Genomic DNA, 27891 nt, shown 5'->3' on the forward strand with positions numbered 1-27891 from the left:
TGGGCTTGCTTCGCAAGACGAAAATGTCTTGCGAGTTCCTGCGGTTTTTTCCCCCTTCCCCCCCTTTTTCAAAGCAGCTAAGCTGCTTATCAGCTGATCCGCTAAGCTGATAAACCGCTAAAAGCCGCTAAACCGCTAATAGTGCTAATCCGCTAAGCTGTCAATGGGCTTGCTTCACAAGACGAAAAAACCGCTAAACGAAGAGCCTCACAGAACGGATTAATTTTGTCTTGCGAGGCACCACTGTAATAATGTTGCAAACCAAATCCCCCCCCCAAAACAAGGACTGACCCCTTTCAGCAGGAAAATCCACAGAACCAGCTTTGCCTTATGACTCAGCTGCTAATCCCTATTTGCTCCCTAAAACTGGTGTTCCCAATCACAATTTCCTCTTCCTTTAGGGTTGGTTGATATAATTGACTAAAGGAACTGTGTAGAATTGTGCTGTAGCGTTTAGTTCACAATAAAAAAGAATGTCCAAAACCATTTTATAATAGAGTTTTTCAGATGGTTTAATGGGTGGAATTGAGTTTTTGTTTGTTTATTCGTTTTAATTTATAAGCTAAAAGTCCATCGGCTCCCGCTGCTTGCCCACCCACCCACCAGGCCCTGGAAGAATTTGGCTGCTACCAGCCTTGTTTCTTGATGCTTCCTTGTTTGGAAGAAAGGTCACCACACTAGATGCCATTCGCACACGTCATTCCATCGTGCTGTCCCTCTGACTTTACATGCTGCTGTCCTTGCAGGTTTTATCTTTTCTATGAAAAAAGGTGTGAGGCTTGAAACTGCATCCCAGTGTGCCGCCTCACAGCCTGCGGTGTGAACCCCTGGAAAAGGAGGGGGAATTGCAGTGCAAAACTAATAGGGAAATGGCCACTTGCACTATAGTCCAATACATCCCAGAAGTGGCTTTTATGTCATGTGAAAGCTCACATGTAATGTGCAAAATAAGAGTTAAGGAAACTTCAGGAAAATGGTATAAGCTGCAGTGGGCATAGGCGCCGACTCCATGGGGCCTGAGGGGGCCCAAGCCCCCTCAAAAATTTGTTTGGGGGGGGCTCCACCCCCCGATAATTTAAGAAAATTATTAGTTATATTATGCTTTGTAAAATCACAAAATTATGTTGGTATTTTTTATTTTCCTTGTTTGACGATAGTTACCTTTTAAAATACATTCAGTAATGAGTTAAAACAAAGCCACTCCCGATCTAGAGAGGGGGTGGGGTTGCGGGCTCTCGACCCATCAACAATCTCGCGGGGCTGGTGTCAGCCCCAAGAGAAGCGGGGATTCCCCCTAGCTCATTAATATTCACCGCCCATGGCGGCAGCCAATCGGCTGCCGCAAAGGGCGGGCCCTCACAGGTTCACTTAAGGTCGGGGCAGCCTGGGGCTCGCCCCTTTCGTTCCCCCAGCAGCAGCGGTTTGGAGGTCTTGGGCCCCCCCAATATTTTTTATAAGTCGGTATGGGCCCCCGCCCCCCCCCCCCAATATTTTGGCAGTGGGAGATGCCCTGTGTTTTCAAACACTACTTTCCTCAACATACAAAGTGGCGTTAACAGGACTATGAACCGAGCAGCTTTTCTAAAGACTGGGATTCATGAGGCAATTCGGCAACACACAACTGAGGGAGAGGATCTTGTTGTAAATAATGGGGAGGGGGGCAGCAAGAGATGGGGAAATTCCCCAGAGACCAGGGGCATGAGAAGCTGTGCAGCCAGAGAAGGGAGAGATTAGGCAAGAGAGCTTTTGCCTAAAGGCTAGAGGAGAAAAACAGAAGGTCAGTTAAACACATAGCTTTGAAACTGAACTATAGAATCATTTCGGTACAAATTCTTCACATAGGCAAAGTTTTGAAATCCTAAAGAGACAGATAAAAATACCCCTGAGGTAAAAAAAAAAAACTGTATATTTTTTTTACATACCATTCTAAATATAACATACAATGAAGCGAAAACAACTTTAAATTTAAAAATAATTTTCTCTTCAAAATTGAGGTCATCAGTACAAATCTTCATTGTCGCTGCTGAGGAGGATAGGATAGGCTGTTCCTATGTGCTGCCCGTGGCGGTAAACGACAATCTCCAGTTCGTATTCCTCTATTCTCACCCTCTGGCGCGTCACTCTTTCATTTGCTTGCAGAAAAATCACAGTATAAAGGGCAAACTCGAACTCGGGGCTGACGCCAATGAAGCTGCTGCCCACGGGCTTCACGAGCCCCTTCCAGCTGAACTGAAGGCTTAGAACCTGGTCGTCCTCATCAGGCTGAAAGCAAAAACACAACACACTAGAACAGATACGCCTTTTAAATTATGACTGAATCAAACCAATGGGATTTCTGGGGCGAGGGAAGGAAGCAAGTGATGTTGCATTGTGGAAAGTGGGGGGTGGGCTTTGCTGGCACTTTCCCAGCTGAGCATGGCAGCAAAGCCCATCTCCCTGAATGCTCAGATGAAGTGAAGCCATTGGTTGTGGGGGGTGGAATTGGGGGGGGGGGAAACACATGTAAATGTAATGCATCATGTCGAAAATCCACTTAGGATGTGCAAGCCCTGGATCTGGGGCTGGATGAGGGCCCATAAACTGAGTCCTGGTGAAATATACTCAGAGTCGCAAAGTGATTTCATGCTCTTTATTCAGCTCATAGTGGTGAGGAGGAATGAATGAAAGTCCCCTCAAAGTATCTGCTTTATATACATTATTTACACAATGGGCTGCACGTGATTGGCTAATTCTGGACTTCTACTGTAAGCCAATCAGGTTGTGGATTCACTTCTATCTAGAACATGATTGGGTGGTTCCTGCCAACCAATCATACAGCTGCATTGTTCTAAGACCAACCAGACTGCTGCATTCTGAATCCTATTGTTCTAGGACCAATCAGACTGCTGCCTTTTGGATCCTATTGTTCTAGGACCAATCAGACTGCTGTAGTTTGGATCCTATTCAGTTCAGTACATAACACCTGGCAAGATGGAGCTGCTGTGGGTCAGTGGCTCCTGAGTCCAGGCGATTGGCACTTGCACCCACAGAAGACTCTTCTTCTTTCAATGAGGCTTTTAAGCTGAAATCTTTCCCAGTCTGCATCTGTCCTGGAATTGTTGAGAAGGGGTGGAGTTAAACTAAGTGGTTGTTTTTGCTTGTGCAGAGGGACTTTGCCCTCCTCCTCTCCTCCTTCCTACTGTATGTGTCCCCTAAATCTGCTTTGAAGGGTTGGGGGGTCCCAGAATAGGTTTAGGGGGCACACAAGGGATCTGGAAATTGTTCCCCATGCTGCGCATGCCCTGTTTAGCACCCCATTGAATTCCACCCAAGATGTTTTTCTTTCTTATCGCTTGCCACCCTGGGCTCCTTTGGGAGAAAGAGCAGGATGGATATTGAATGAATGAATGAATGAATGAATGAATGAATGACAGAGGAATCTGATGCAAGTATAAACCAAGAGAAATCAGAAGCAATATGCTTAGCAGGCTTCTAGCTGAAGACGCCCTGGGTTTTTAAAAGTACTCTTTGAAAAATTACGTCCTACGTGTGTTGCTTATTTGCTAACCCAGGCGTAGATTTGTGCACATAAACAGTTGCAGAATGTGCTGTATATTACACACACACACACACAGAGAGAGAGAGAGAGAGAGAGAGAGAGAGAGAGAGAGAGAGAGAGAGAGAGAATTGTTTCTTACCGTTTTTTTTTTCTTCCTGGCTACATAGCCCTTGTAGTCAATGTGCCTAAGTTTTTCTTGAAGGTAAAACTGCACCCAGTTGTGCAGTCCCAGGATCTCTTTACCTCGCTTAGTTTCCCCAACAAATACATGTTCGAATCCGCAAGAGTCAGGTCTGCAAAGCAAATCATTTGGGGTTGGGGGTTGAGTGGGGAAAGGAAAAGTATTGTTCAAGGACAGACAGATAGAATCTCATATTTTCACTGTGCCGTGATGTTACACGTTTACGTAGCTGGTTGTACAAGGGATATGTTGTACAGTGTACACATTCAAAGAACATCCGCAATGTCTATCATTTCTGGGGATGTTTGAATATCTGCCCTTGACAAAAGCTGAGGGGAAAACATTCAGTTTTCATAAATGCCTTGTGTTGGACTGGAATTATTAATTTTGAGATACAAGTGGCCCTGCTATCTGTTGCATTTAAACCATAGAACTTGAGGGAGCCAATTTTATTCGATGTTGTGTTTTTCAATGTCTCTTAATCTGGTTTGAATATTGCAATAAATATATTGGTCACTTGAATTATAAAAGAGTTCCAAATCAATACCAATAGATCTGATTTTGCTGTGTATGGGTTGGAACCATCTGGATTTATAAGAGTCCTTAAGTAAGTCAGAGAGCAGATTGGCAAAAGCTCTTGCACTTGCACTAAGAACATCTAAAGAGCCCTGTTGGAACAGACCAAGGATACCAATAATAATAATAATAATAATAATAATAATAATAATAATAATAATAATTTATTTCTACCATGCCCACTCTGGGCATCTTTCAACAGAACATTAAAAACAGAATGAAACTTCAAACACTAAAAACTTCCCTAAACAGAACTGCCTTCAGATGTCTTCTAAAAGTCAGATAATTGTTTATTTCCTTGACATCTGATGGGAGGGCGTTCCACAGGGCGGGCACCACTACCGAGAAGGCCCTCTGCCTGGTTCCCTGTAACCTCACTTCTTGGATAGCTGTTTATTTCCCTAACATCTCTACTTTCCCATGTAAACTTAGAAGATTGATATCCTCCTACAGAGTGTATTTTCTTACTCTTTAGCTCCAAGCTGCAAAGTCTGTACAATATTTGGATATTACATCATTCAAGCTATGGTAGAGTCTATTAAAAATCAGCCATACCCTTTTCCTCCATCCCTGGAGTAGAGGTGAAACCAAATTGCATAGAGCTGAGACTTGAAATCCTTCAGATCTGGTTTAGTCCAGGTTTTTTTAACTAAATATTGATGGGTAAGCTGGAAGAGATGAAAGTGACATGAATTGGGGGGGGTGTTAAAATCTTAACATATACCTCGAGTTTCAGAGTGTTTGCAGAGTTTCCTGCAGAAGAAAGGTTCAGAAGGTTTCTGGGAAGACAAGACTGAGAGTGAAGTCTCACATATTTATGGGAATCAGAGATCTGTAAAAGCCAGTCCCTTAGCAGAGAGGAATTGTTGCTTGACACAGTCATGATTCACTCCTTCTCTAATGTCAGTGATCTCTTTAGCCGAGGCAGAGATAAGACATGCTGAGGTTCTAAGCTATGTCAAGCTCTAACAGAAAGGACAGTGAAAACAATAAAGAGTATGTTTTCCCTGTTTCCTTTATTTTTTAAGCAATTATTAAGACTTGAAACTGACAAGAAGAAAAAAGTACTTAGAGACTCCTCACAATCTGAGGCAATGAACTATAGCTTACTTAGATGGAACTAACCTGTAAGTAAATTTTTGATTGGCTATAGACAGTACCGGATTTAAAGACACACTGACTATAGCTTACTTAGTTTTCCTTTAAATCCAGTACTGTCTATAGCCAATTAAAAATTTACTTACAGGTTAGTTCCATCTTCTTAACATGTCAAAAGAGCAAAAATGTTTTAACTAGATGCAGCATTTTGAACATGAGCTTAACTTTTGGGTGCTTATTCAAAAACAAAGCCCAGGATAGATAGATAGATATAGATAGATAGATGATAGATAGATAGATAGATAGATAGATAGATAGATAGATAGATAGATAGATGATAGACAGATGATAGATAGATGATAGATAGATAGATAGATAGATAGATAGATAGATAGATAGATGATAGATAGATAGATAGATGATAGATAGATAGATAGATAGATAGATAGATAGATAGATGATAGATAGATAGATGATAGATGATAGATAGATAGATGATAGATAGATAGATAGATAGATAGATAGATAGATAGATAGATAGATAGATAATAGATAGATGATAGATATAGATAGATAGATAGATAGATAGATAGAGATAGATATAGAGATATAGATGATAGATAGATAGATAGATAGATAGATAGAGATAGAGATGATAGATAGATAGATAGATAGATAGATAGATAGATAGATAGATATAGATAGATAGATAGATGATAGATAGATGATAGATGATAGATAGATAGATGATAGAGATGATAGATAGATAGATAGATAGATAGATAGATAGATAGATAGATAGATAGATGATAGATAGATAGATGATAGATAGATAGATAGATAGATTATATATATATATATATATATATATATATATATATATATATATTCATTTATAATTAGGTTCATATATATTAGGTACATTTAGGTTGCAGAATCCCAGGACCTCTAATGGGCACTGGTGCTGCTGAACTAAAGCAAAATATAGGCATTCCTACCACTCCTGTACTCACTTTCATCACTTCAGTTTCTAGCACTGCATCGAGAAAGCGGTTATTTTCAGCTATTTCCTCTGCCGTCACCAGCTCTGCCATACCAGTTGATGTCTCGTAGTTGTCCAGTAGGGAGATAAAGGCTATAAGAAGAAATATATCCCTCAGATTAATTCAGTATGTGGAAAGAAAGATAAGTTTCATTTATGTTCCTTACGCAGTGGGCACAGTGTTCAAATACCAATTTATGTGTGGACTCTCTTATCACTCAGGCTGCATCCACACAAGGGCGTCTTACCCATAGAGGCTAGAGGTGCGGGGCGCCAGGGCGCCAGGGAAGAGGCAGAGGCTAGACATGGCGCCTCCTGGCATCAGCTCACCACCCTTGCCTGCCTCGCCGAAGCAGTGCCGCGTCCGGAGCCTCCGTCTGCCATGGCCACCGTGGCACGAAGCAGCCAGCTGCGCCGGGAGGCGCCGCATCCAGCCTCCGCTTCTTCCCCGCTGGGGGAGCTGCCCTCCAGCCACTGCCTGCCTCCTCCAGCCCTGCCAACAGCGCCGTCCTCCCTTTAAAATACTCTGGGAAACGGGGGGGGGGAGAGAGGGATCTTTGTACCACGGCGCCGGATATGCTTAAGACAGCCCTGCATCCACACAATACATTTAAAGCACACTGCCCCCCCCCTGAGAATCCTGGGGTGCTGGGAATGATAGCTCTGTGAAGGGTAAACTACGGTTCCCAATATTTGGGGGGGGGGGAGTAATGTATTTTAAAGGTGCAGTGTGGATTCAGCCATTGTCTCATGCCACATGCCCTAAGTAAAAAGTTTGCCTATGAGTTGCAAGGGACTAGGGCAGGGGTCTGCAACCCGCGGCTCCGGAGCCGCATGTGGCTCTTTTACACCTTTGCCGCGGCTCCGGGGCAGATACTAGCAAGGGGAGGAGGCGCATTGTGCGCCCTGACACTCCCCACTGTGGCGGGCGCTGTACTGGCTGTGACGTCGCATGGGGGCGGTGCGTGCGTTAGTCACTCACCGTCCCGACGTCACCTTCCCGCCCGCTGTCAGATCGCGGCTCCGGAGATAGTAAAAAAGGTAAAGGTACCCCTGCCCGTACGGGCCAGTCTTGACAGACTCTGGGGTTGTGCGCCCATCTCACTTAAGAGGCCAGGGGCCAGCGCTGTCCGGAGACACTTCCGGGTCACATGGCCAGTGTGACATCACTGCTCTGGCGAGCCAGAGCTGCACACGGAAACGCCGTTTACCTTCCCGCTGGTAAGCGGTCCCTATTTATCTACTTGCACCCGGAGGTGCTTTCGAACTGCTAGGTTGGCAGGCGCTGGGACCGAGCAGCGGGAGCGCACCCCGCAGCAGGGATTCGAACCGCCGACCATGCGATCGGCAAGTCCTAGGTGCTGAGGCTTTAACCCACAGCGCCACCTGTGTCCCGTCGGGCTCCGGAGATATATTTCTTTTAAATGTCGCAATGGTTTTGCGGCTCGCAGGTTTTTTTCCCTTCGGAAACGGGTCCAAGTGGCTCTTTTTGTCTTAAAGGTTGCAGACCCCTGGACTAGGGCCATCAGAAAAAAAGGGGCCTTTGGGCTATCGTTGCAAACTTTAAGTGCTATAAGCAGGACTAGGTGTTTGCTGTACAGCACGTAGCACACTCTGTGAGAAAGATCCTGGAAATTTCCACTCCCATACAGTGGCCGTGACTCAGGGCTCCTCCGCTGCTTTCAGTGAAAATCTTCTCTTTTATTTTTGCCTTGTAAATGGAAGTCCTCCTGCTCCTGGTGTGTGTGTGTGTGTGTGTGTGTGTGTGTGTGTGTGTGTTAGGGGATGTGAAAGTGTAGGCCATGGGATGCAAGGTTTCTGTTTGTGGGAAAATAAAATCCTGTGATCTTCCGATTGGAATAAACCAGCTACTTGAAGTATGCAGCCATGTTTCATGACAGGCAAATCTCATGTGTATTTTTCCTGCACACACCCACTAATAAAACGTATGTTAAAGTGATATGCTACCGACTGAATATATCAGTGGCTCTCCTAATTTGTAACTCTACTGGTATGGTTATATTTATATATGGGCTTCTTTATATCGTTTTAATTGGCATGGTTTTCTCCAAAGAATCCTGAGAGTTGTAGTTTGGCTGTTTGGGAAATCTCATAGCTCCCTCTCTCTCTGAGTCTGGGTTTTTGCTAATAAAAATCAACATTAATAATAAATTAATAAATAATAATACATTTTATTTATACCCTGCCCTTCCCAGTTTAAAAACCGGGCTCAGGGCGGCTAACAGCAAATATAAAACATTGATTAAAATGCGGCTTAAAAACAGCATAAAATACAACATAAATGCAGCATCAATGACAATACAATAAAAAAATTCAGGGGTCATGGGGGGGCGTAATCAGTAAACACCAAATGATCACCAGGGCTAACAGGCCAAGTTGGTCCTACTAGGGCCAGCAAGAAGACCAGGGAAGAGTTTAAATGTGGGGTCCCAGAAGGGTTTCTTCATAGAAGAGGAAAGGGGAAAGGGAATAGAGAATCAGGCTAATTCAAATTGAAAGCCAGGCGGAATAGCTCTGTCTTACAGCCAGACGGAAGGAGGTTAAATCCGGAAGGGCCCTAGTCTCATGGGACAGAGCATTCCACCAGGTCGGAGCCACCATTGAAAAGGCCCTGGCCCTGGTGGAGGATAGTCTGGCTTCCTTAGGGCCAGGGACCTTTAAGCTGTTATTATTCATGGACCTTAGGGTCCTCTATATTAAATATCTCCCTCAAATGGAAGAAGGGTGTGCTGTACAGTTAAAGTGCAAGGGAGGAGCCTTACTTGAATAAGTTTCCGTGTTCTTCAGACGTTGCTCATTTACGCTGCAAAACAACGGTTCAGAAGCGCTGTCTCTGGCCGCATTACTGCCCTGCGGTACATAACCAGCTTTCCCCTGTAAGCAAAATGTGGAACTATGATGGATGTGTACTGCGATTTTAGGTGAGCCATCTGAAAAGCTATTTTGCTTGTTGACTCCAGCCCCTGACAAACTTGGGTTATGGGGGGAAATGTAAAATACAGATAATAACTCCCCGTATCTTTTACGTAAGCTCAGCTCATATGCTTTACTCACATATTCCTATGTGGCAAGCAGCCCAGCCTACAGGCTCCCATGGTTTCAGCACAGGTGTCTACAAGGAAGGAGCCTTCAGTGGCACGGCTGAATGCGCAAAATGCCCTCCCTGCGGATGTTCACGCCATATGCACAGACACCAGAGGGTGGGGATAGTCGGATAGGGTGGGTCTTCGTGGTACGGCCAATGCTCACTTTTTGGGAGAACACAGGAGAGCTAAGCATAGTGACACATATAACTGATACCTGTAAGGAAATGGTATAGTCTTTTCCAGGCACAAAGCGGTTCACATCAGCATCCCAGAGCTCATTGAAAAGCTTGGAGAGTTCCTGATTCAGAATCGGCCTGCAAATAAACATAGGCATGGAAGACACAAGATTTACCCACCCGGGAAGAATGGCAGATGAAGTTGATGGACTATATGGAACTGGCGGAAATGACTGGCAGAATTCGAGACCAGGGAGAAGAGTCGGTGGAAGAAGACTGGAAAAAGTTTAAAGACTATTTACAGAAATACTGTAAAATTAATAATGTTAGAAAAATGTTGGAATGAAGTTATATGGCTTTAGTAGAAATGTTATAAGGAATTAAGTACAAATAGATTATTAGTGTATTAAAGGAAAAAACAAGGTTAGAATATGTTAAGATAATTACAGGACAGAAAACAGAGGAAGATGGAAAGGAATTGCTGAAACAATTAATAGAAGTGGAATACAAAAAGGGAGGTGTGAGGAGGTCGTTGAAACAAGTGAATGAAAGATAAGATATTGAAATTGTTTGATGTGTTTTAAACTGTCTTTGTTTTGTTAGTTTAATGTGTTAGTGTTATGTAGTGTTTTTGTTTTTGTATTGTATTGTACTGTTTAAATTTTTTTTTGTAGTGTTTAAACTGTTGGAAAAGTAATAAATATTATTTTTTTAAAAAAAGCAAATAAACATAGGCAGAGAAGCGGGTTTTTTTTTCAAAATCAACACAAACATAGATCAGATAGGCAATTCCTGGCTTGGGGAGAGCAATGGCATGTAGCTGGTGGAGCACACAGAGAGGACTACCCTGCCCCAGGGGCTATTTCACACAGGCTGCTTGCGTGGGGTGAACCTCCGTGGGTTTGCCCCCCTCCTGCAGCCCAGCAGCAGTGACACCTCTGCACCCTTTCAAGGCCTCCCTTCAAAAGCAGAGAAGGAAACCAAAAGCACCCTATCAGGAGCTGTGCAAATGTGCTGAAAGTGCTTTTTCATGCTTATGCAGAATCAGCTATATTTGGAAACAGGAAATGCAGAGAATGAATGATAAGCTCAACTGAGTCTAAACTCTTTTACTCTGCTCTTAACTCCTATCCTTTGGCTCAAAATATGTTCCTCAATATGGCTTTCTTTTTTTTCTTTTTTGCAATTGGCAACCTCATTTGCCAATTGGCTGTGCCTCATTCCACTTATAGGTTCTTGCAGCCTGCATGAACTTAGAGCCTTGTTGACAACCAAGCAACATGCCAGTTCAGACTTTGTGTCAGAAACATGGGAGCAACAGAGGTGCAGACCCTCTCCCTGCCCCCCCTGCCCCGGAGCAGAGCCTTGTCTGGACATCAGCCCCAAAGACTTTTCATAGCTAGGACAAGAATTGTACCAGGAGACCACTTGTGAGGAACCTCTCATCTGTGGGCCAAATTAGGCCCACCACACTTGTGAGGTTATACCGCCAGACCACTTCTGGTGAGCCAGGCATGCCTTTCTTGTACCGGACATTTAAGCCAGTAGCATTACAAAATCATTCAAACACTGATGGGAATTGAATTTTTCTTTGACGCCACAGCTTGAAGCTTAAGCCTGCTGACATCATATGATGGCAGGGGATTGACAGGAGGGTAGCTCTGCCCACTTGTCAACGCGGCCTGCAAAACGTTGGCCTTCCAGCAACCAGAGGGGTCTGCCCAGTCCTGCACAAGACTAAGAGGCCTGACACAATGAACAGGCCTCTTCTCCACTTCCACAGACCTGTTTCCAGTCTCCAAATTCACAAGAGGCTCATCAAACATGGGGTGTATTTTTTGCCATATGAACTCTGCTGCACCCTTTTCAGGGGCATCATATATGGCCCTGTGAATGTTCCTTCAAATCTAGCATAACCTCTTTGCCAGCTTTTATCATCAGTCAGATGTAAGGTGCATACAATAATATTTTCTCTCAGAATGTGAGAAATTCGTATTTAAGGCAAATGTGTGAAAACTCATTCACCCCCCTTTTTTGCAAACCTAAGTATAGAAGTCTCATCCCCACCCCCCAACTAACTTCATGGTTTTCTCTGACTCACAGATATAATGACTTTTCACTCATGTGAAAACAATTCTCATTAAGCTGCAGTCCCATAAGCAGAATATAGAATTATTTGTGGTGTGATATATTCAGAATCGTGACAAGACTACACACACATACACACACACACCGTTGCTTCCTTTTCTTGCTATTAATTTTTTACTGGTGTCCCTACAGTGGAATGTTGACTCCATTTCTCGTATAATCTTATACATGTCAACTCAAAGGCAAATTCCCAAGTAAGCATGTATAGAATTTGAGCCTTCCAGGACAACTTTAGCAGCATAAGGAATCAAGAGACAGGCACAAAAGGTCATGATAATCTGAAAGACAAAAAGGAGTGTGGCCAGATGTTCCAATGGCACATCTTCTACAAATGCAAAATAAGTTTGACTTAAAATACTGTACACCTGCCTTGGTCTAATTGTTTAAATAAGGAAGAACAACAATTTACCTATTGACTTACCACACAGAAACAATCAGCTCTTGTCCAGATTTGCCACAGCATAAACCCAGCTTTGAGCAAGCAAGTTGCAAATTGCAGGGAGGAAAACTGATGACAAAAAGAGGGACACCCTAACCCTAATCCAGGGGTAGCCAATGAGATGTCTTCCAGATGCTGTTGGACTACAACTCCCATCATCCCTGACCATTGGCCAATGGTCAGTGCCTGCAAGCTGGAATCCAAAAATATCTGAAGGGCACTGTTGGTTACCCCAGCAATAATGACACACGGCTTAGATATTGCATGAGGCACTGAAATGCATTAAGTGTCTAACATGAAAATGTTCCCAATCTCTAGAATGTTGTGAAGAAAGACTCTCCTGAGACTATTGCAAACTTGAAAGAAATGTGCTGAGGTCCCTAGGTGCACTTTGGCTAACAACAAAAAGAACTACAACCACATCATTAAGATTTGCTCTGTGACCATGAGATCATAAAGGTCAATAAGAAAGTGAAACCTTCTTCTTCCCAAATAGCCCTTGCAGAAAAGAAAAGTAGTCTCCTTCTCTGGAGAATTTATTTATTTTGGAACTTAATATTACTTTCAACTTTCATTTCTTCTTTTTCGAACAAAGGAAGCTTAAACAGTTTTGAGGTTCCAGGAAAGGGAATCCCATCATTCTGTTAAAATAAGTTACATTCTTGTCTGATAAAAAGTGTTTGCAGTAAAGTCCCACAAAGAGCTTTACAAACTGTATTGACTTCTTTTTCTATGGCACTTGCAATCAACCTCCCCTTAAAAACAATATAATCAGCTCTTTTGCCTCTAATTTTCCATACAGTTGCACCTAGATATTGCCTTTTAAGTGGAACAAAAGAGTTGCATCCTTAATTCTGTGCTGGGTTGCAGCCCGAAACCTTCAAGTTTAGTCCCCAAATCTTGATTAAATATCTAGACTGCGGCTCTTGTACTTCTAGATGAGACTCAACATTTGCTGAATGACACAACAGGCCAATCTTTGCAAGGGAAACAATTGATTTTCTGTGAATATTGCTGGCCTATCAATGAACTCCTCTCAAAACCATTGTTTGAATTCAGCAAATGACACAATAAAAACCCTGCTCTGTCTATAAAGAATGAAAGTATTCCTCAATAACTTGATGGACAGCAATCCTGTGCTTATCAGCTCAGAGGTAAGTCTCAGTGATTTCAACAGAATTGCAGCTTGTGTGGTGTCATATTTGCACCACTGAGCAGATAGTAATCTATAAATTGTTGAGTAAGTTGGGGGGAAGCTCCCCCTCTCAGAAAATGCATGTCTTCTTTCTGGAAAATTACTGCCAGAGTATAAACACTGGAAGCCGGCAGATAGAAGGCTTATTTCAGCAGTTCTAAAACCCTAAGATCTACTTTGCAAAAAGCCACAGCAGATTTTTATTTTCTTTTAATAAAGCCTGGTTACGCACCATCATGATATTATTTTGCCTTTAAAGCTCTTTTTAAACACCTGTAAGATTTCTTTACATTCAATGTTTCAGCCATGGTTACCAGCTCTAAATAAATGCCTAAGAGCTCTGTGGCTGTACTTTAATTTCCTCCCATTTCAGCCTTGTTGACTGAACTGTAACTGTAACAATTAATAGTACTATTCTATAAACAGAGCTGCACTTGGCTACGGAAAATGAAACTTCAGTTTAATTGTACAGTACACACAACGTAGAAGTTAAGTAAACCGTCTATTATAGCTAGGAAATGCAGTTTGCATTTGCTAAGCGTAAGATGATTTGCTGGCGCTTATCAGAGACATGGCTACCTAGGATATAGTTTGTAAGTGCATTGCATGCTGATTAGATAATAAATCTACACTTTTCCAAGTGTCCCTGGGACCGTACCTGTGATTCTTCAAGCTTAAGTTGTTCCCAGTGCACAGGGCGGCAGCCTAATGCCAAAACACGCAACCCTCTCTTACCTTTGAGCCATGTTGACCATATGCTGTTTTTCTCCCCCAAGCAAACTGACTCACAGTGAGCTGAATGCCCGGTTTCACTTCCAGAGCCCTTTTGAAGCAGCCCTGGACCTTTGCACTGCCTCCTGCCTGGTTACCGGGAGCTGCCTCTCAAGGTGATTGGCAGAGTGAGTAAGTTGTAGAAAGGGACACGTTGCAAAGAGAAGGAAGTAAACCAAATGAACCTGAGGGTTGGGCAAACAGTGACAATATGTGTCCTCCTCCAGATTCCCACCAGATAGACAGAAACACATCAGCAGGAGCTAAAATGACTCACGTTGAGCTTCAGAGCATTTCCTATTATTATAGATGCATTCGGTGGTGCTGTGGGTTAAACCACAGAGCCTCTTGGCTTGCTGATCAGAAGGTTGGCGGTTCGAATCCCCGTGACATGGTGAGCTCCCATTGTTCGGTCCCAGCTCCTGCCAACCTAGCAGTTCGAAAGCATGTCAAAGTGCAAGTAGGTAAATAGGTACCGCTCCGGTGGGAAGGTAAATGGCGTTTCCATGCGCTGCTCTGGTTCGCCAGAAACGGCTTAGTCATGCTGGCCGCATGACCTGGAAGCTCCCTCGGCCAGTAAAGAGAGATGAGCGCCACAACCCCAGAGTCGGTCACAACTGGACCTAATAGTCAGGGGTCCCTTTACCTTTAAGCTATAAGGCAGAAGCTATAAAGGAAGGCAGGAAGACAGTTAATGTGCCTATCTAACCTGGTGGAGAGGTTTTTTTGTTTGTTTGTTTAAATCATTTTTGACAAGGCTCCCAGAGTGGCTTGAAAGAGATCAATAAGTAGGAGAAAACTGGATGTGAGATGGTTAGACCAGACACAACAACGTCTGCCTGAAGAGAAGTGGCAGTCTGCCTCACTTTTGACTGCTATGGTGATCCATTCTCTCCTGAAAATTGTTTGCTTTTTTATTAGTTATTGCAGAACTGGCTAAAAAACCACAAGGCACCGTATTAAAGCATACCATTAAAAAGAACAATAAATTTAAAACACACACACACACACACAGAGAGAGAGAGAGAGAGAGAGAGAGAACTCTGCCCATAGACTTACACTTTGACTAAACAGATTTAAGGAAAGAATTTAAGGATAAGGGAAGATTTAAATATCCCAGTTAGTCAGTTGGAAGAGACTTGTGAAAACAGGCATGCCTTCAGGGATTACTTTAAAAGTGGAAGGCACTGGGTCCTTTTCAATACCTGGGTCAGTGAGTTCCAAAGACATGGGGTTGGTAAAGCAAAAAGTACACAGGTTGTGTGATAGAAGGGACGCGGGTGGCGCTGTGGGTAAAACCTCAGCACCTAGGACTTGCCGATCGCATGGTCGGCAGTTTGAATCCCCACGGCGGGGTGAGCTCCCGTCGTTCGGTCCCAGCTTCTGCCCACCTAGCAGTTTGAAAGCACTCTTAAGTGCAAGTAAATAAATAGGTTTCTAGTGGGAAGGTAAACCGCGTTTCCGTGTGCTGCGCTGGTGCTGGCTCGCCAGAGCAGCTTCGTCACGCTGGCCACATGACCCAGAAGTGTCTCCGGACAGCACTGGCCCCTGACCTCTTAAGTGAGATGGGCGCACAACCCTAGAGTCGGACACGACTGGCCCGTACGGGCAGGGGTACCTTTACCTTTTACCTTTACACAGGTGTGACAAAAGTAGGTCTAAGGATGCCAAGTTCCTCATGCCCCCAAGTTATTTGCAACACCCACACAATCTATAATTCTTCACCTTCCTCCCCCTTCAGTCCAGATTTATGCTCCCTGAGGAAAATCCAAGAAGTTTTTGTGTGTTTTTTAATAATAATAAAAAACTACAACTAACTCCCCATCGGCATTATCTAAAGTCTGTATTTACAAATTGAAGCCCCTGCCTAAAAGTGACATAACTAAATAACTGGTATCAGAGGAATCCAGATCTAGGAGGACTTTGAAGTAAAAATAAAGAGGAAAAATACACAGAATCAACAAATGGCAAGTAACAAAGGCGGGTTGACTGCATTTTAATTGAACAAAGTACAGGAGGGGCATTGGGATAAGAGGATCAGTTACTTATGGAAACCTTTTCGTTTGCAGTATCTAACAAGTGAGTCTTGGTTAAATAATAATAATAATAATAATAATTTATTATTTATACCCCGCCCATCTGGCTGGGCCCCCCCAGCCACTCTGGGCGGCTTCCATAGAAACCAGGAAACACTAAAATATCATACATTAAAAACTTCCCTGAACAGGGCTGCCTTAAGATGTTTTCTGAATGTCAAGTAGTTGTTTATCGTTTTGACATCTGCTGGGAGGGCGTTCCACAGGGCGGGCGCCACTACCGAAAAGGCCCTCTGCCTGGTTCCCTGTAGCTTTGCTTCTCGCAATGAGGGAACCGCCAGAAGGCCCTCGGCACTGGACCTCAGGGTCCGGGCAGAACGATGGGGGTGGAGACGCTCCTTCAGGTATACTGGGCCGAGGCTGGGAGACTTTACCTTTCGAATGAGAGAAAGAGAGAGAGAGAGAGAGAGAGAGAGAGGGAGGGAGGGAGGGAGGGAGGGAGGGAGGGAAGGAGGGAGGGAGGGAGGGAAGGAGGCAAGAAAATAAGAAAGTTGTTTATGGTAGGAAATGCAGAAACTTTGGTTATAATCTGACTAGTCTAGAGAAGAACAAGGCAGCCATGCTTGCTCCTTTGTTCTCTTGGAGGATAGTGAAAGATGACCTCTCGATCTGAGGTCAGAGAGAGAAGTTGGAGAAGGAACTGGCATGCGGGATGCAACCGAAGATGTCTCAGTCTAAACAACAAGGAGATAGAAAAATAAGCTGATAGGTTAAAGGTATGTGACAGTCTGGTAACATGGATGTGCCTCACTCTATCTTTCTTAAAGGTAAAGGTAGGACCATTAGGTCCAGTCGTGGACAACTCTGGGGTTGCGGCACTCATCTCGCTTTACTGGCTGAGGGAGCTGGCGTACAGCTTCCGAGTCAAGTGGCCAGCACGACTAAGCCGCTTCTGGAAAACCAGAGCAGCACACAAAAACACCGTTTACCTTCCCGCTGGAAGGTATTTATCTATTTATCTACTTGGACTTGATGTGCTTTTGAACTGCTAGGTTGGCAGGAGCAGGGACCAAGCAACGGGAGCTCACCCTGTCGCAGGGATTTGAACCGCCAACCTTCTGATCGGCAAGCCCTAGGTTCTATGGTTTAACCCACAGCGCCATCCACATTCCTCTATCTTTATTAACCTCATGCAAGCCCCTCTTCTGCAAGCTGAGCTGCACCCAGGACTTTTTTTCAGCAGGAATTGCATTCCAGCACCTCTCAGGCGGTCTCTGGACGTGGGAGGAAGACCTGACCAGCCTCAGCAAAGACCTGCTGCTCCTCTAGCTCACGAGGAGACCCTCCCCGGAGCCCAATGGGGACATCCTCTATGGGCTCTGGAGAGCGTCTCCTCATGAGCCAGAGGTGCAGTGGGACTTTGCTGAGGCTCTTCAGCCTCCCAGCTGACAGTTGAGGCACTGGACAGCTGTGTCTCAGCTGAGCAAGCCCCCACGGGAGCCAGGGATGTTGGAGGGCTCTTTAAGGTGCTCAGTTGAAGTGCGAAAGGCTGCCTGCACCTCAGCAAGCCTTAGTCTGGCAAGGGGACACCACCCCCAGCCTGAAGAAATTGCCTGTGGGTTCTGGGGTGAGTCTTCTCACGGAGGTGTGTTCCGGCACCTTTTGGTCTTGGGGGGAAAAGCTGCACCCAAACTTCCAACAAGAAGGTGGTGTAAATGGGAAGGGAAAGGAGAAAGACTTCCATTTTTACAGAAACATGAGAAGAGATCTTGTAGAGTGAAAAGGAAACACCAGTGGTTTGGGGCCATGCGAAGAAGAAACAAAAGGAGAATTGCAGCAATAAACTGGAATAAAAAATTATGAAGCACTTCATAATTTGAGCTCTTTAGAGAGAAAACATCGAGCTTAACGTCAGCAAGTTGCTATTGGCAGATATTTGAAAGACCTGGTTTTGGAATGACAAAGAAACAAGTTTCTCGCTTATGAAGTGGATCTATAAAGCCAAACGCAGGTCTTTTATCAGTCTCTTCCCATGGAGGGCACTAGAGGGCAGCAGTTTGCCACTTCCAGTTTAGTGGTCTCTGAAGTAAGCCTGTGCTGGCTTAGGAGTTTCCTTCTAAATCCATCCCTCCACATTAATATTTACTCCCTTAAATTGCAGCCAGACCTTCTCCGCAAGATAGGCGGCGTAAGAGATGGCATTTGCCTTCCCCTCTTTATCCCCACACACTCAGTTTGCTTCTCACTGCTGTGCTCATTCTGAATTGGCAGGCATAAAGTCACCTGAGCAACTTACCATGTTGGTGTAAGTACACGATCCCACTCTTACCATAGAACAAAAGTCTTCAGGCTTTTCAAGCAATGTGTAGAAAGAAAATGCCCATAAAAACCTGTTTTTTATTATAAAAAAAAGACAGCTGCCTTCCCCAGCGCTTCTAATATTGGATAGCTTTAGCATACTCAGGAATCAAAAGTTTTGTGTCTCTTTTGTAGGAAATGTATACTTTTGTAGGAAATGTATACAGGAGCTACCTTTAATCGAAGTGCGCATTTGGGGACCCAAACTTTTAACCATTTACTTGTCTGTCCTGGCTAATAGAAGGGGAAGAAATGGAGGCAGTGAGAGATTCTACTTTCTTGGGCTCCATGATCACTGCAGATGGTGACAGCAGCCACAAAATTAAAAGACGCCTGCTTCTTGGGAGAAAAGCAATGGCAAACCTAGACAGCATCTTAAAAAGCAGAGACATCACCTTGCCGACAAAGGTTTGTATAGTTCAAGCTATGGTTTTCCCAGTAGTGATGTATGGAAGTGAGAGCTGGACCATAAAGAAGGCTGATCGCCAAAGAATGGATGCTTTTGAATTATGGTGCTGGAGGAGACTCTTGAGAGTCCCATGGACTGCAAGAAGATCAAAACTCTCCATTCTGAAGGAAATCAGCCCTGAGTGTTCACTGGAAGGACAGATCCTGAAGCTGAGGCTCCAATACTTTGGCCACCTCATGAGAAGAGAAGACTCCCTGGAAAAGACCCTGATGTTGGGAAAGATGGAGGGCACAAGGAGAAGGGGACGACAGAGGACGAGATGGTTGGATAGTGTTCTCGAAGCTACAAACGTGAGTTTGACCAAACTGCGGGAGGCAGTGGAAGACAGGAGTGCCTGGCGTACTCTGGTCCATGGGGTCATGAAGAGTCGGACACGACTAAACGACTAAACAACAACAACAACAACAACAATGCTGCTGTGCAACTCATCCTAGGCCAGGTTGCAAGTCTAGGAGTGGGCCCTGACCAGTACCTCAGGGTTGATGAAACCGGCCCCTGTTCAGGCTTGGGGGGGCACACAAAAATCACCTATCAGACTATGGAGTGTATGATGTACCGTATTTTTCACTCCATAAGACACACTTTTTTCCTCCTAAAAAGTAAGGGGAAATGTGTGTGCATCTTATGGAGCGAATGCAGGCTGCGCAGCTATCTCTGAAGCCAGCACAGAAGCTTGCTCTGGCTTTTCAGGGAGGTGGGAGAAGGGACGGAGGGCAGCCTGCCAGTCCCTTCTCCCACCTCCCGGAAAAGCCAGGAAGAGCCGCTCTATCTTTCATAGAATCATAGAATCATAGAGTAGGAAGAGACCACAAGGGCCATCGAGTCCAACCCCCTGCCAAGCAGGAAACACCATCAGAGCACTCCTGACATATGGTTGTCAAGCCTCTGCTTAAAGACCTCCAAAGAAGGAGACTCCACCACACTCCTTGGCAGCAAATTCCACTGTCAAACAGCTCTTACTGTCAGGAAGTTCTTCCTAATGTTTAGGTGCAATCTTCTTTCTTGTAGTTTGGAACCATTGCTCTGTGTCCGCTTCTCTGGAGCAGCAGAAAACAACCTTTCTCCCTCCTCTATGTGACATCCTTTTATATATTTGAACATGGCTATCATATCACCCCTTAACCTCCTCTTCTCCAGGCTAAACATGCCCAGCTCCCTTAGCCGTTCCTCATAAGGCATCGTTTCCAGGCCTTTGACCATTTTGGTTGCCCTCCTCTGGACACGTTCCAGTTTGTCAGTGTCCTTCTTGAACTGTGGTGCCCAGAACTGGACACAGTACTCCAGGTGAGGTCTGACCAGAGCAGAATACAGTGGCACTATTACTTCCCTTGATCTAGATGCTATACTCCTATTGATGCAGCCCAGAATTGCATTGGCTTTTTTAGCTGCCGCGTCACACCGTTGGCTCATGTCATATTTGTGGTCAACCAAGACTCCTAGATCCTTTTCGCATGTACTGCTCTCAAGCCAGGTGTCACCCATCTTGTATTTGTGCCTCTCATTTTTTTTGCCCAAGTGCAATACTTTACATTTCTCCCTGTTAAAATTCATCTTGTTTGTTTTGGCCCAGTTCTCTAATCTGTCAAGGTCGTTTTGAAGTGTGATCCTGTCCTCTGGGGTGTTAGCCACCCCTCCCAGTTTGGTGTCATCTGCAAATTTGATCAGGGTGCCCTTGAGTCCATCAGCCAAGTCGTTGATAAAGATGTCTTTAAAGAGCCACGCCGAGGGAGCATGTCTGCAGCTCTTGCTGGCTTTTCTTGTTTTCCTCCTCTAAAAACTAGGTGTGTCTTATGGTTGGGTGCGTCTTATAGAGCAAAAAATATGTGTATGGCAATGCGATGCTCCTGTCGTGGCAAGATCCAACACAGGAGAAGCTTCCTGTCCTGGCACTGTGGCACCAAGGTAAAATGATTGCGCAGAGTGGGCACTGATACGGCTCCATTCCAAGGGACACTAGGGAGGGCTCTGGCCCTGGCCCCCCAACTGAAGACCAATGCCATAGAGGAAACTGGGATGAGGTGACTCTATTTGGCAGGGGATAATAAAGAGAACTTGGCACAGTTAATGTCAGCTTTAGAGCCACTTTTCATTGCATTATGCTGAGCCAGTACTCAGCGGCTAATGCTGCTCTGTATGCAGCAAATTCACTCTCATTAAAATGAAATCTAGTTTTTCAGCATTCTCAAGATCCTAGCCCTGGTAGTTTAAGAGAACCCTGAATGCTATGTGATTCTTACAGTTGAATAGATTATAGTTGTTACCTGCTGCAAGGGGGTAACAGGATCCTTCCAGGTCTATAGCTCTATGATTCTGTGACTTCACCTTTACCTTACCTGCAGACCAGTTCCCACACGCACGATTGGAGTGCCCATCTGCTGATTGCTGCACACTTGATGGGCAGTAGATGAGTGAACTAGCTCAGTTGATAAGCACTGGGCAGGAACCAAAGTGCTTGCATGAGATGTTCCATTCATTTATGGGAGATGTTCAGTTCCCACTCCAGTGGCAGCCCCTGCACCTCTCAAAAGTCCCTCCCCAATATCAGCAGCATCTAAGAGGCATCAGGCAGGCCAAACATTAGCCTCTTAGGTCCCCCTTTTAACAAAAGCAGAGATTACGAACCATCATGCAAGTGAGTGGAGGGTTGCAAACAAGGTCGCCTGTGGGGATCTATTCTCACTTGATGGTGCAGTTATTCAGTGGCGAACATGCATGTGTGAACCAGCCCCACACTTCTTAGAATGTGGTTGAGCCTGCAATCACCATCAAAGGGTTGAAGTTGAACCCTGAATACAAAGTTTGTCATGACCAACCAACCTCAGTTTCCACTCTGTAAACAAGGCAGCATAGTTCTCTTTCCCAAAAGATAATTGTGAGGCCGAATGTGATGGGAAAGTTCTGTGCAAACTGATGTCTCAGTGCAGCCACCTGAAATGTTGAGACAAGAGGCCCCCGTGCAAGGGTCTAGATCCCAGCATAACTTTGCAAGTTGCGCTCCTGCACCAGGACACTCAGGATGGCGGAACTGTGTCCACGTGACTGGGATGACACAGCTGCCCTCACCTCGAACTCTTGAAGAAAGCAAGGCAGGTGCAGAAATGGAGAGTAGCGATAGCGTCTCCCAGCTACAGCCACAGGTCACAGTAATCTGTGTGCACTGGGAAAATCGCCTAATGAGAAATGAAGTCAATAATGAGAGCGATGTTCTGATTAGAAATGAAGCTCTCAGGCTGATTGATTGTTGGACAAATTTGCCCCAGGGATCTTCCCCCAAAGGGAGTCAATTGCTCAGTGAGAAGAAAGAGTCGGACACGGAGATCAGGCCAAAACAAAGGTTGTTTATTCTCGAGACAGTGCTGCTCCTCAGCTTGTACTGTAAAGAGGGAGGGCCCCGTCTTGTTCACATCAAAGCTGCTTTATGCCCTATAGTCTGTCCGAATTTCCCTCCTACATTCTCCTATTGCATGGGTAGGCAAACTAAGGCCCGGGGGCTGGATCCGGCCCAATCACCTGCTAAATCTGGCCCACGGACGATCCGGAAATCAGTGTGTTTTTACATGAGTAGAATGTGTCCTTTTATTTAAAATGCATCTCTGGGTTATTTGTGGGGCATAGGAATTTGTTCAATATTTTTTTTTTCCAAAATATAGTCTGGCCCCCTGTCCTATTGGTTAGGAGACTGTAGTTTACAGACTTCCCGGTCCGCCTATTTCATATATGTACCCCTTGATATGTATCCTCTGCGATACATACATCCCATGACCATGCTGATTAGCTCTATCTCCACCAGGGGCAGTTTGACTAATATCCATAGCCTATTTAAGCATGCACAATAGTTTTCGAACTGTTCTCCTCCATTTTCCCTTGTGGTTTTGAGTCACCTACAAACCTTACTAGTACCTTATAAGGCATTATCTTTCGGCTACTCTCAGCAATTTCTTAACTTGACTTATTACCCCAAGTTTCCTCTTTCTTTGTAATGCAAGTAATTACGACAGCAAGGTATGGTCTTTTCTTTGTAATGCAAGCAGTTACAACAGCAAGGTATGGTCGTTTCTGCGAAGCTTTTGTTACCCGTTTATCCCACATTGATATATTAAAATTAACAAGTCACCAGGTCCAGATGGCATATCGCTCAGTTTCTTAAAGAACTAAAATTCAAAATTGTTATCTTCTACTAAAAATGACAAATCATCAAAATTGATACCATTCTTACTGAATTATTATTATTATTACTGCTGCTGCTGCTACTACTACTATGCCCATCTGACTGGGTTTCCCCAAACACTTGGGGCAGCTTATAAAAGCACAGTAAAACCTCAAACATTAAAAACCTCCTGATACAGGGCTGCCATCAGATGTCTTAAAAGTCAGATAGTTGTTTATTTCCTTGACATCTGACAGGAGGGCATTCCACAGGGAGGGTTCCACTGTCAAGAAAGGCCTCTGCCTGGTTCCCTATAACTTCATTTCTCTCAGTGAGGGAACCGCCAGAAGGTCCTCGGCGCTGGACCTCAGTGTCCTGGCTGAGCAATGTGGCTGTAGATGCTCCTTCAGATATACAGGCCCAGGCCATTTGGGCTTTAAAGGTCAGCACCAACACTTTGACTTAGGCTTGGAAATGTACTAGGAGCCAGTGCCTTTCAGGACTGCTGTTATGTGGTCCCGGCGGCCACTCCCAGTCACCAGTCTATCTGCCGCATTCTGGATTAGTTATCGTTTCCGAGTCAGCTTCAAAAGTAGCCGCACATAGAGTGCACTGTAGTAGTTCAAGCGGGATATAACCAGAGCATGCCATACCCTCAAACATTTCTCTGGTGAAAATAGGGATGTCCCATTCCATATTGATAATTTTACTATTTATACCCCACATATCTTACTGAGTTGCCAAGCCACTCTGGGCAGCTTCCAACATTTTTCGCTCTATAAGACGCACCTAGTTTTTGGAGGAAGAAAACAAGAAAAAAAAAATTCTGAATCACAGAAGCCAGAACAAGAAGAGGGATCGCTGCTCAGCAAAAGCAGTGATCCCTCTTGCTGTTCTGGCTTCTGAGATAGCTGCACAGCCTGCATTCACTCCATAAGACGCACACACATTTCCCCTTACTTTTTAGGAGGGAAAAAGTGAGTCTTATAGAGCAAAAAATACGGTATATAAAAACATAATAAAGCATTAAGTATTTAAAAACAACGACACTTCTCTATACAGGATTTCCTTCAGACAGCTCAGGGGTCAGATAGCTCCATACACTCCAACTTTTCTCCAATGAAAATAGGGACATCCTAAGGAAAAGTGGGACATTCCAGGATCAAATCAGAAACCATGAAGGCTTCTCCAAATCAGGGATATCCCTGGAAAATATGGACACTTGGAGGGTCTGGCATGCATCACTCTGGTGAGACAAAGTAGGGTGCCTGCCAGCTTACCTGGTGGACAGCCACAGAATTACTGGTAGCTTCTACAAAGGGAAGTTCTGCCTCTCCAAGCTTTTAGAGTTGTTTAGGGGGGGGCAACAAACGTGTAAATGTGAGCAATGTGGTAGACGTCTTATATTTTGAGATCAGCAGCTGCTCAATGGAATGGGGATCTGTTTTGTCCTGCTGATATATCTTGCACGCTGCTCACCACAAAAACATTTTGATGGCTTTTTACCCAGGTCCGAAACAAATGGGAACTGTCACTGTTTTTTGGGTATGTGATAAGGTCTAAAGGGCCATAGCAGCTACCCTATTAATTCCCTTCTTAATGTGCGTTGTAAATTAAGCTCCCTGACACAGCACCAGCTTGTTTTTTATTTCTGTTCCTCTGCCTTAAAAAAGAACTTGCATGTTCTGATCTATGCTAGTTGTGAGGAACCCATAGTTGTTGCATTTTGAAGGGGAACAGTGGCTCATTTCCTTGTTCCTACATCCGACTTTGTCAACCAAGACTGAAAAGGAGCACTCCAGTATTACTTTCTTACGTACAACATTTTATTCTGTGTGAAGACCCCCAAGACCTCCCAAAGAAAGACACAGTTGACACCAATATTAGTTTAAGGCTATTGGCATAATTTTGGCCACAACTTTATTTGTTACAGAATGTGAGTGGTTTGCTTAGGCACTGGTTCGACTAGCTGCATCTACACCTCCGTCAGGGCAGCACTGACAACTGGACTCTGGCAGAGGTCAGTAAGGGGAAACAGACTGGGGGAGCATTGGTCCTACCAGACGCAACCTCACCCCAAAATGTTCCCAGGTGCTCTGGTGTGGCCCTAACCAAGGGGTCAGCAAACTTTTTCAGTAGGGGGCCAGTCCACTGTCCCTCAGACATTGTGGGGGGCCAGACTATATTTGGGGGGGGGGGAGATGAACGAATTCCTGTGCCCCACAAATAACCCAGAGATGCATTTGAAATAAAAGGACACATTCTACTCATGTAAAAACACACTGATTCCCGGACTGTCCGCGGGCTGGATTGAGAAGGTGATTGTGCCGGATCCAGCCCCCAGGCCTTAGTTTGCCTACCCATGCCCTAACCCCTGGAAGGGGATCGGACAAAAGCAAGGCGAGCTCCTGGATTCCTTTAACGGAATACCCAATCGCACATTGGGAGAGGCAGGTGTGACAACCTCCCATCCCCTCCACCTTGAACCAATGCCTAACCGCCAAACCACTTACTTTTTTCCGGTGCATGTTCAGACAGGAAAAGGGAAGAGTTTTCAATGTGTATCAAGTAACTTCTCCCACCCTTGAGCACAGCAGGATCTAGAATCAATCTAGATTGAAAGTGGTATGTCAAGGATGAGCATAGACGATTCCAAATTGGAAGACTACATTTTTGTCCTCCAAATGGCTGTGTGTGTGCAGCCTCAATCTACTGGCAAGAGTAGATTATTTTTTCCATTTAACTTCTTTTTTTAAAAAAAAATCCATCCTGAGGAAGTGATCTGCACAACAAAAAAGCTTCCATATGCAACACCGACTAGTCAAAACAAAGGCATCATTTTGATGTGTCTTTTGATAGTAGCTATAATCAGTTTTACAGCCATGTATTGTCAGGAACAAAAACAGGTTTATTTAGTTACAAGCATGGCTGCTGTTGACTTAGTGGGTCACAAGTTATGCAAATCTGCACCAGTTGCTTCCAGATCTCTTGATCCCAAGCAGAAAAGAAACTTTCTAAAGCATATTAAAAAGAAAAGGCCACAAACAATATTATTTTCCTCCTCATAAACATTTGAAAGTAGGAAATGGGTAGATCTTTCATTGGCTCAACATACTATTTGTCAAAAGCAATTTGTCTGGAAATGGCAATAGTGACTGTTAACCTAAACATTAGAATTTGAAGTCATGACCTTAAAAAATGACAGCACTGATATTAAAAAGTCTTCTCACTTTTCTGTGAGAATATCTGCCCCTGCCAAACCACAGTGCTGTAATAATACCTTCCATGCCCCTCTCCTGAAAGGAGGGATCCCATGTTTGGATGAATGGGAGTCATTCCCTCAACATGGCTTTCATATCCAGCCTGAGCTCCTGGGCCAACCAAAGTGAGTACTGTTGCCATAAACCATAGAAAGGACTTTAACTAAATAATAATAATTATGTAGGACAGAGTGACCACTTTCTGGAGGAGTTTTTTGTATTTATGAAGTACAGAAGGAAGTAAGCATGATAAAATAAGTCAAATTCAAAAAATCTGCTCTTTTTCCAAAGTTGTTTCCTGACTGCAATGATTGCAAACAGCTTGGAAAGGAGCTGTCAGCCAGCCAAACTGTTTTCCTTGTAAACTCAAAAGGAAAGAATGAGAACAACAGTTTTTAGCAAATAACCCTCACACTCGTTTCTCTGAATTTTTGTACCAAAAGGAGAGTTGGAACGTTTTCCCCAATCCCCTTAATGTTCCCCGTCTTTTAAAAACCATTTTGCTGTGGTTCATTTCCCCATCTCTGCCGCAGTGCCATTTGCAGGGGGGAATGTCCGGTTATTACTATTATTATTATTATTATTAATTTGTACCCCACCCATCTGACTGACTGGGTTGCTCCAGCCACTCTGGGCAGCTTCCAGCATATATAAAAACATAGTAAAATGTTAAACCTTTAAAAAGCTTCACCAAACAGGTCTGTCTTCAGGTTTAGAATATTCAGCATGGCTTCCACCCAGAAATTCTTCTCCCATGCAGAAAGTTAAACAACATTTTATGAAGGCACAGGTTTAACATTCAGCTGGCCATGCATTCAAACCTTGCTCGTTCTCAGTAACAACCACTACTAGGCTTTTATTCTTTGTTGGTTATGCTGCAGCCAGCTAACAACACGGTTACCCCTCTGGTATCCTCAAGGTGTTTGCTGTGGGATGATTTGAACCACAAAGCTGACCATGTTGTAGGTTCATGTACAGAAGTTCTGAGATGTTGACCCCTGCCCTTGATAAAACTCTCATTGGCTGCTGTGAACCACAAGGTCAGGCCACACAAAGCAGCCTTTTATTCAGTTGGCATCCTTTTCTATCTGGGCCAAATTTCTTGACTGTTTTTTTTATTAAAAAAAAAATACACGGCTGTGTCCCCCATCCAGGTTTACAACTCACTCCTGGTTTCAGGCTCTTTGATTCTGGGAAGGGCTATTGAGCTTCCAAGCAGTTCTCCACCATGGATGAAAGGCAGCTGAAACCAGTCTGTATCTTCCAGACATGAGGCAAAAATGACACCAACATTACAATAGAACAATTGAAGCAGGGGCAAAACTAGACCATAAATGTAAGGAGTGGAGG

General features: G+C 44.3%; 1 protein-coding gene across 1 annotated transcript; it reads right to left on the reverse strand.

The window, feature by feature from the left end:
• Positions 1-1501: 1501 nt before the first annotated feature.
• On the reverse strand, positions 1502-14525 carry LOC309370266 (poly(U)-specific endoribonuclease-like). The gene is made up of 7 exons (XM_081911879.1): positions 14236-14525; positions 9757-9856; positions 9219-9330; positions 6407-6528; positions 4851-4963; positions 3678-3831; positions 1502-2262 (listed from the first exon to the last, which is right to left on the reverse strand). The coding sequence occupies exons 1-7, from the start codon at positions 14253-14255 to the stop codon at positions 1999-2001; spliced, it is 885 nt and encodes a 294-aa protein (XP_081768005.1). The 5' UTR covers positions 14256-14525; the 3' UTR covers positions 1502-1998.
• Positions 14526-27891: the final 13366 nt, after the last annotated feature.

Source organism: Podarcis melisellensis (assembly GCF_964234715.1).
Source record: "Podarcis melisellensis genome assembly, chromosome: 5".
Classification (NCBI taxonomy): domain Eukaryota; kingdom Metazoa; phylum Chordata; class Lepidosauria; order Squamata; family Lacertidae; genus Podarcis; species Podarcis melisellensis.

Coding starts and splice junctions, on each gene's coding strand:
- LOC309370266 (XM_081911879.1), bottom strand. CDS start 14,255: ATGGTCAACATGGCTCAAAG. Junction 9,331..9,756: donor ACTATACCATTTCCTTACAG/GTATCAGTTATA, acceptor TTTTGCTTACAG/GGGAAAGCTGGTTATGTACC. Junction 3,832..4,850: donor TCCAGGGATGGAGGAAAAGG/GTATGGCTGATT, acceptor TTTGCTTTGCAG/ACCTGACTCTTGCGGATTCG.